This window comes from Salmo salar, chromosome 14 (assembly GCF_965601325.2).
Source record: "Salmo salar chromosome 14, fSalSal1, whole genome shotgun sequence".
NCBI lineage: Eukaryota > Metazoa > Chordata > Actinopteri > Salmoniformes > Salmonidae > Salmo > Salmo salar.
The window spans coordinates 86686843-86696044 of NC_138304.1; the positions used below are offsets into that span (position 1 = coordinate 86686843).

At 40.7% G+C, this 9202-nt stretch overlaps 1 protein-coding gene across 3 annotated transcripts; it reads left to right on the forward strand.

The window, feature by feature from the left end:
- Window positions 1-387: 387 nt before the first annotated feature.
- On the forward strand, window positions 388-8290 carry LOC106570382 (proteasome subunit alpha type-2). Of its 3 annotated transcripts, none has more exons than XM_014142647.3 (9): window positions 388-506; window positions 2017-2201; window positions 2725-2801; window positions 3106-3238; window positions 3500-3622; window positions 7436-7517; window positions 7615-7688; window positions 7808-7865; window positions 8008-8290. In XM_014142647.3, exons 2-9 carry the CDS (start codon window positions 2101-2103, stop codon window positions 8122-8124), a joined length of 765 nt encoding a protein of 254 aa, XP_013998122.1. In that variant the 5' UTR covers window positions 388-506; window positions 2017-2100; the 3' UTR covers window positions 8125-8290. The 3 variants fall into 3 exon arrangements, with proteins under 3 accessions (XP_013998122.1, XP_013998121.1, XP_013998123.1); XM_014142646.3 differs by having other exon boundaries at window positions 409-506; window positions 1986-2201; XM_014142648.3 differs by having other exon boundaries at window positions 431-506; window positions 2020-2201.
- Window positions 8291-9202: the final 912 nt, after the last annotated feature.

The following is a 9202-nucleotide window of genomic DNA, read 5'->3' on the forward strand; positions in this document are numbered from 1 at the left end:
TATTTTTCCAGTTTTTCCCCGCCATTCGCTTTTGACGGTAAGATTAAACAACTCTATATCGCCATCTGTAGGCCTTTGGGCTTCGTTGGAAACATCCACAGACAGACAAAACCCCGGTACCACAAGAACAAAACAACGCAATATAAAATCCCAATCAAATGTATTAATACTTGTAAACAAAGTATATTTATTAATTCAGGGGATCATCTGAAAGTTATGTGCATGTTTCGTAGAGAAATTAGTAGGTTGATAAAATGGTGTCTCTGGAGAGTGCAAGAACAATATGTATGTCAGAATAAGTGCAGTATTATCATAAGGAGACGTATACTTGGAAAACGGAGGAGGAATGTAGCGATAAAGTGAAGCAGAGGAAGTTCGACATAAGGAGGAAGAGGATGAGCTTGAACCGGTTACAAATGGCGGGGAAAAGGGAGATTGATAAAGAAGAATGGTAGAAAGTGTAAACCGGGTGAGCTGTACACCGGTTCGAAGACAGGAGGAGAAATGTGAGTGAGGGCGAAGTATCGGAGGGGTTAGGTGTGGGGAAGTTCTCGGGAGCCCGAGGCTTGCACCGATGGTCAGGATAAAGATGAGTCTGACGTTGGGAGTGACATTTTTGGGAAAAGTGGATCCTTGCCTTTTGGCTGATCCAGTTGTGGTTTCAGGGTGGGTGAAAAGAGAGTTGGGTACTGTGGAATCGGTGAAGGTAACCAGAAGTGGTCTTGTGATAATTGTTTGTGTTTCTGCTGGTCAGAGGAAGCAGGCGCTCCGCGTTAAAGAATGGGGACAAGAGGTGTGAATTGTTTTGCTCTCAAGAAAAGGGCGCCATTGAAAGGAGTGATTACTGGGGTAGTGGTAAATGTGAAAGCTGACCAACTGAAGGGAATGATTCCCGGTGTTTGGGATGCTAGTCATTTGGTGCGACGCAGACAGTGGCGTGAGTGGTCAAACAGAAGAGTCGTTGTCTGTTCTTTTGAGTTTTGATGTTGAGTCTTTGCCCGCAGAAGAGGTGTTAGGATATATAGAGCATGAGTCAAATGAATGTGTAGCGTTGGGGAAAGCAGTGGTATGTGTTAATTGTAGGGGTAGCCATGGGGCTGAGGATCAGAAATCTCCGGTACGAGAGACGCGGGTTGAGGTTTCCAGGGTTAGACTAGTGCAGAAGTTGTCGTATGCTGAGGCAGTGAAGAAAGTAGATGAAGATGGGTCAAGGGCGAGGGATCTGTACCAGTACAGAGGGATAGACCAACAAGTGATATATGCTTCAGTAAGATTGAATTTGTAGCGTTTATTGCAGTGGTTATCAACGTAAGTCGCAGAAAATTGGAGTTGTGGTGGCAGCTGCAGAGAGGTATTTGGGTGTACGAGACTTGACGTCAGAAGAGTGTCCTTTCAGGCTGTTGGCTTGAGGGAGGACTAGATCGATTTAAATAGTGGAGTAGGTTGGTGAGTGTAGGGTTAGATAGTAGGGTATTTACAGTGGTGGAAAAAGTACCCAATTGTCATACTTGAGTAAAAGTAAAGATACCTTAATAGAAAATTACCCCAATAAAAGTGAAAGTCACCCAGTAAAATACTACTTGAGTAAAAGTCTAAAGGTATTTGGTTTTAAATATACTTAAGTATCATAAGTAAATGGAATTGATCAAATGTACACTCCAACACGCAGACATCATTTACAAACGAAGCATTTGTGTAGGCATTAGGGATGACCATGGATGTTCTCTTGATAAGTGAATTAGACCAGTTTGAATTGGACCATTTTGGGCCATTTTCCATTCAAAATGTAACGAGTACTTTTGGGTGTCAGGGAAAATGTATGGAGTAAAAAGTACATTATTTTCTTTAGGAATGTAGTGAAGTAAAAGTTGTCAAAAATATAAATAGTAAAGTACAGATTCCACAGAAAACTACATAAGTAGTACTTTAAAGTATTTTTTACCTTACACCACTGGTATTTGTTTATTTTATTTTATATTTTCAAGGAAAGTTTAAGGGAGTTATACTTCAATCTAGTAGGTGGCGGTAATGCATTATTTATTGGATGCCAACCGCTGTTAAACCTCATCGAAGAACAAACAGAGCAATGAGCGGAACTTCATGAAGCTCATTTCCGCCATCTGGTCCGTCCAGCAAAGCTTTCCCCAAGACAGATCAACAATGGCTGAACGAGGATACAGCTTCTCCCTCACTACTTTCAGGTAACTTAAAAGAACAATATATTTCTGCGTAGCAACACAAGTTGTACTCAATTAACACCTTACCATGAAGACATTTTCTACAATAGTTGTGATATTGCTCTTACTATATGGCCATTAAATGCACTTGAGGCAACACTACAAGAGATGCAGTGTCACGCCGATGTTGCTAATGCTCAGCTAATGTAAGCTAGTTAACTAGCTTCCTACCGTTAACTGTTGAGTTGAAGGCACTGACTAGTTATCGTAAACTAATTAATCTCTAAGATAGTTAACATGTCTAATGTAGGCTAATGTCAGAATATGTGTACTACAGTTGCTAACTATTTTTGGTGTTAACAAGTTAGATACAATCCCCATAACTACTGTGTAACGTTAACTGGCTAACCTTAGCTTGCTACATAGACACAACTATTCGGGTTTTGGCTACACAGCTAACTAGCTAGTGAGATATTTAGCTAGCTAGTTAAGTTAGCTAAATGGTTGTAACTAAGATTGAATTACATATATTCCCTTTTTCCAACAGCCCCTCTGGGAAACTGGTCCAAATTGAATATGCCCTGGCAGCTGTGGCCGCAGGTGCTCCCGCTGTGGGAATCAAAGGTAAGTAGCTAGCAAAAACAGCAGTTTGATGCAGGTTGTTTACATCCACCCTGTCTATTTATTCGTGTAACACTTTTAAAGCCACTTTGATACCAAGTGACTTTTTCGTAGCATGTTAGTGAAAATGCTCTCCGAACCAAAACGTGTCCTGTTTATTCAGTGTTTCATTCATCAGTACCCACCCAATTAATCAAATCAGGGTTGTACAAGTCATTACTCAACTTTCAATATCACCTTCTCAAGTAGCCTAATGAGAGCTGATTCCAAGCATTTGAATTTTCATGTATTTTTGTTCCCCTTCCAGCCTCAAATGGAGTTGTCTTGGCAACAGAAAAGAAACAGAAGTCCATCCTGTACGACGAGACCAGTGTTCACAAAGTGGAGCCCATAACCAAACACATCGGCATGGTGTACAGTGGCATGGGACCTGACTACAGGTAATGAGACCTCCTGCTTAATGGAATTGAACTTAAACACATAGCATGTACTATTTGTATGACACTCCCTAGGCACTCTAGTATACTGGCCACTTCATAGGCACATTGTTGTTTTTCAAAGAATAGGCCTATTTAAGAGATCATACATCTTACAGTGTACATGATCAAATAAGGTAAATAAACAAAGTGAACTAAATTTACAGTCCTTGACTGTAATGACTACATGTGCAGCTAGAGAGATGCTTTTTGTTGTGTTGGCAGGGTGCTGCTCCGAAGAGCCAGGAAGTTAGCCCAGCAGTACTTCCTGGTGTACCAGGAGCCCATCCCCACAGCTCAGCTTGTTCAGAGGGTGGCTTCTGTCATGCAGGAATACACACAATCAGGGTATGGAGTAGGCTAAAAGTCAACTGTTGTTTGTTTTCTGACTGTTAAGTACCCAATTATGATAACTACCATATTAGGTATTAGATCGTTAAAATACAAAAATGTTACATTACCTTGTAGTTTACCAATAAAATGGGCTGGTGGTGACGTAGACACACTTGGTGTTCATATTCCTAACGATATAAATGAACTGACCACAACCAATTTCAATAGAAAGTTAGCAAAAATAGACAAGATTCTATAACCATTTATGAAAAAATCACATTGATTAACTCTTTAGTCCTATCAGTTTACTTGTTTTTTAATTCATATGAGCAAATAATATTTATATTAATATACTTTATTTGGCACTCTAAGCCAGAAAATGTAAACGTACCTATTTATATAATGAATATGAGTTTGGGGGGCTGAAATAATTCAATTATAAAGCATTAAACCTCTAACTAAAAGCTTCACTGATACACTTAAACCCGAACTGGTTCTCCAGTAGATTACTAAGAAAGGCTCATCCTTTGTTCAATTTTTTTTGTTGCCTTTATACAGGTAACTTCTCATTTTTATTATTTGAAAATGAAACTTTGTTCAAGTCGCTGTTTTTAAACAAGCCATACAAAGGTAATTTCAATTTTATTCTCCAGAAAAGACAGAACAAATATTATTGTTAAACTGAAATATACTGAAAAGCTTCTTTATGGAATACATTTTATTTTTTATTATGAATAGGAATGGTGGAGTTATGTCATGTGCTGCTATGGAAAATATATGGGAATGTTTGCTCAATCCAAAGTTACAACCAACTGATTGAAGCATTATTGTGAAAATGGAGGTGGAAAGTAGAAGAGGGAGAAGGTAGGGAACTTGTTGGTCTGCCATATATCAAAGACTGAAATTGGCTGAAAAAGATAGTCATACAGTGGCTTGCGAAAGTATTCACCCCCTTGGCATTTTTACCATTTTGTTTCCTTACAACCTGGAATTAAAATAGATTTTTGGGGGGTTTGTATCATTTGATTTACAGAACATGCCTACCACTTTGAAGATATTTTTGATTGTGAAACAAACAAGAAATAAGACAAAAAAACTGAACTTGAGTGTGCATAACTATTCGTCCCTGCCAAAGTCAATACTTTTTAGAGCCAACTTTTGCAGCAATTAGAGCTGCAAGTCTCTTTGGGTATGTCTCTATAAGCTTGGCACATCTAGCCACTGGGATTTTTGCCCATTCTTCAAGTCAAAACTGCCCCAGCTCCTTCAAGTTGGATGGGTTCCGCTGGTGTACAGCCATCTTTAAGTCATACCACAGATAATCAATTGGATTGAGGTCTGGGCTTTGACTAGGCAATTCCAAGACATTTAAATGTTTTCCCTTAAACCACTCGAGTGTTGCTTTAGCAGTATGCTTAGGATCATTGTCCTGCTGGAAGGTGAATCTCTGTCCCAGTCTGAAATCGCTGGAAGACTGAAACATGTTTCCTTCAAGAATTTCCTTGTATTTAGCGCCATCCATCATTCCTTCAATTCTGACTAGTTTCCCAGTCCCTGCCGATGGGGAAAAACATCCCCACAGCATGAGGATGCTGCCACCACCATGCTTCACTGTGCGGATGGTGTTTTCAAGGTGATGAGAGGTGTTGGGTTTGTGCCAGACATAGCGTTTTCCTTGATGGCCAAAAAGCTCAATTTTAGTCTCATCTGACCAGAGTACCTTCTTCCATATGTTTGGGGAGTCTCCCACATGCCTTTTGGCAAACACCAAACATGTTTGCTTATTATTTTATTTAAGCAATGGCTTTTTTCTGGCCGCTCTTCCGTAAAGCCCAGCTCTGGAGTGTACGGCTTAAAGTGGTCCTATGGACAGATACTCCGATCTCTGCTGTGGAGCTTTGCGGCTCCTTCAGGGTTATCTTTGGTCTCTTTGTTGCCTCTCTGATTAATGCCCTCCTTGCCTGGTCTGTGAGTTTTGGTGGGCGGCCCTCTCTTGGCAGGTTTGTGGTGCCGTATTCTTTCACTTTTTAATAATGGATTTAATGGTGCTCTGTACGATGTTCAAAGTTTTGAATATTTTTTTATAACCCAACCCTGATCTGTACTTCTCCACAACTTTGTCCCTGACCTGTTTGGAGAGCTCCTTGGTCTTCATGGTGCCCCTTACTTAGTGGTGTTGCAGACTCTGGGGCCTTTCAGAACAGGTGTGTGTGTACAGTTAGTCGGAAGTTTACATACACTTAGGTTGGAGTCATTAAAAGTCGTTTTTCAACCACTCCACAAATTTCTTAACAAACTATAATTTTGGCAAGTCGGTTAGGACATCTACTTTGTGCATGACACAAGTAATTGTTCCAACAATTGTTTACAGACAGATTATTTCACTTATAATTCACTGTATCACAATTCCAGTGGGTCAGAAGTTTACATACACTCAGTTGACTGTGCCTTTAAACAGCTTGGAAAATTCCAGAAAATTATGTCATGGCTTTAGAAGCTTCTGATAGGCTAATTGACATCATTTGAGTCAATTGGAGGTGTACCTGTGGATGTATTTCAAGGCCCACCTTCAAACTCAGTGCCTCTATGCTTGACATCATGGGAAAATGAAAAGAAATCAGCCAAGACCTCACATTTTTTTTGTAGACCTCCACAAGTCTGGTTCATCCTTGGGAGCAATTTCCAAATGCCTAAAGGCACCACGTTCATCTGTACAAACAATAGTACGCAAGTATAAACACTGTTGGACCACTGCTCTAAAACCGCCATAAAAAAAGCCAGACTACGTTTTGCAACTGCACATGGGACAAAGATTGTACTTTTTGGAGAAATGTCCTCTGGTCTGATGAAACAAAAATAGAACTGTTTGGCCATAATCACCATCGTTATGTTTGGAGGAAAGAGGGGGATGCTTGCAAGCCGAAGAACACCATCCCAACCGTGAAGCACGTTTTGGGGGTGCTTTGCTGCAGGAGGGACTGGTGCACTTCACAAAATAGATGGCATCATGAGGCTGAAAAATGATGTGGATATATTGGAGCAACATCTCAAGACATCAGTCAGGAAGTTAAAGCTTGGTCGCAAATGGGTCTTCCAAATGGACAATGACCCCAAGCATACTTCCGAAGTTGTGGCAAAATGGCTTAAGGACAACAAAGTCAAGGTATTGGAGTGGCCATCACAAAGCCCTGACCTCAATCCTATAGAAAATATGTGGGCAGAACTGAAAAGGCGTGTGCGAGCAAGGAGGCCTACAAACCTGACTCAGTTACACCAGCTCTGTCAGGAGGAATGGGCAAAAATTCACCCAACTTATTGTGTGAAGCTTGTGGAAGGCTACCTGAAACATTTGACCCAAGTTAAACAATTTAAAGGCAATGCTACCAAATACTAATTGAGTGTATGTAAACTTCTGACACTGGGAATGTGATGAAAGAAATGTATGTGAACTTCCAACTTCAACTCTGTCTGTATACAGTACCATTCAGAAGTTTGGACACCTACTCATTCCAGGGTTTTTCTTAATTTTGTACTCTTTTCTACATTGTAGAATAATAGTGAAGACATCAACTATGAAATAACACGTATGAATTCATGTAGTAACCAAAAGTGTCAAATACATTTGAGGTTTTTCAAAGTAACCACCCTTTGCTTTGATGACAGCTTTGCACACTCTTGGAATTCTCTCAACCAGTTTAATGAGGAATGCTTTTCCATCAGCTATTCTAATCTGATATCATTCAATTAATGTAAAAAAAACAAATGAGGGCATTCGCGAGGGAGTCAATTTGTTTCATGTAGGCTTAAATGTTTTGTCTATTGCTGCAGGGGTGTCCGTCCTTTCGGAGTATCCTTGCTGATCGCTGGTTGGGATGAGGACAGACCATACCTTTTCCAGTCTGATCCATCTGTAAGGGCTCGTTATCACATTTTGCTATCTGAACATGTTTGCCTTCTGTATTTCTTGTGAGATTATGATGACATCATGGTTTGATTTCTCTACTCAGGGAGCATATTTCGCATGGAAAGCAACTGCTATGGGGAAGAACTATGTCAATGGTAAAACATTCCTTGAGAAAAGGTATTTCAATCTATTTCTCCCCCAGTCCAATTGGCACCATATTCACAACAGTTGAGGTTAAACTGCAGCTGTTTGTAACCCTTTATATAAATTTGAGGTAAATTTAATGTCTTGCTCAGATACAATGAGGACCTGGAACTGGAGGATGCCATTCACACAGCTATCTTGACTTTGAAGGTGAGTTACTCTCTTGAAAGCCTCTCCTGCTGGGCTTCTATGTGTTCCTGATGTCAGACACATGTTTATTAAGAGACCAGCCTCGTGGTGATCTTACATTTCAGTCATGAGCAGAATCCTGAATGCAATATTTTATTCACAGGAAAGCTTTGAGGGTCAGATGACCGAAGACAATATTGAAGTGGGGATCTGCAATGAAGCCGGCTTCAGGCGACTGTCACCCGCAGAAGTGAAAGACTACTTGGCGGCCATCGCTTAAAACAAATGTGACTCGTGTTAGTGTGATTTGATTGTTTATCTTTGGTTATTGCAAAAATAAATTGACTCTACTGTATTTTCAACATAACAGCATTTATTTGTTTGTATTCCAGTCCCTCCCTTCTGACAAGTTAAGTAACTTTCAATAAATTCCAGGAAGTAAAGAAGCTATCATGTCTTTTATTCTACATCTATAACTTGAGCTTCTCACAAAATTAAACATTTCACACAAAATACACTACATGGCCTTGTCAAATCTCATTATATGGGCATTAATATTTAAAACATAACAGAACATCATTAGACAAGAACAGCTCAAGGACAGAACTTAACTCAGCAAAAAAAAAAAAAAGAAATGTCCTCTCGTTGTCAACTGCGTTTTTTTCCCAGCAAACTTAACATGTATAAATATTTGTATGAACATAAGATTCAACAACTGAGACACAAACTAAACAATTTCCACAGAAATTGAATAATGTGTCCCTGAACAAAGGTAACAGTATCTGGTGTGGCCACCAGCTGCATTAAGTACTGCAGTGCATCTCCTCATGGACTGCACCAGATTTGCCCGTTCTTACTCCACTCTTAGACCAAAGCACCTGCACGTTCCCGGACATTTCTGGGGGTAATGGCCCTAGCCCTCACCCTCCCGATCCAACAGGTCTTAGACGTGTTCAATGGGATTGAGATCCGGGCTCTTTGCTGGCCATAGCAGAACACTGACATTCCTGTCATGCAGGAAATCACGCACAGAATGAGCAGTATGGTTGGTGGCATTGTCATGCTGGAGGGTCATGTCAGGATGAGCCTGCAGGAAGGGTACCACATGAGGGAGGAGGATGTCTTCCCTCTAATGCACAGCGTTGAGATTGCCTGCAATGACAAGCTCAGTCCAATGATGCTGTGACACACCGCCCCAGACCATGACGGACCCTCCACCTCCAAATCGATCCCGCTCCAGAGTACAGGCCTTGGTGTAACGCTCATTCCTTCGACGATAAACGCGAATCTGACCATCACCCCTGGTGAGACAAAACCGCGAATCTTCAGTGAAGAGCACTTTTTGCCAGTCGTGTCTG

Excerpts from the sequence above, each read along its gene's own strand:
- LOC106570382 (XM_014142647.3), top strand. The coding sequence starts at position 2,101 with ATGAAGCTCATTTCCGCCATCTGGTCCGTCCAGCAAAGCTTTCCCCAA. Across the intron at positions 2,202-2,724 it reads TTCTCCCTCACTACTTTCAG|CCCCTCTGGGAAACTGGTCC; the intron begins GTAACTTAAAAG and ends TTTTTCCAACAG. Across the intron at positions 3,623-7,435 it reads CAGGAATACACACAATCAGG|GGGTGTCCGTCCTTTCGGAG; the intron begins GTATGGAGTAGG and ends CTATTGCTGCAG.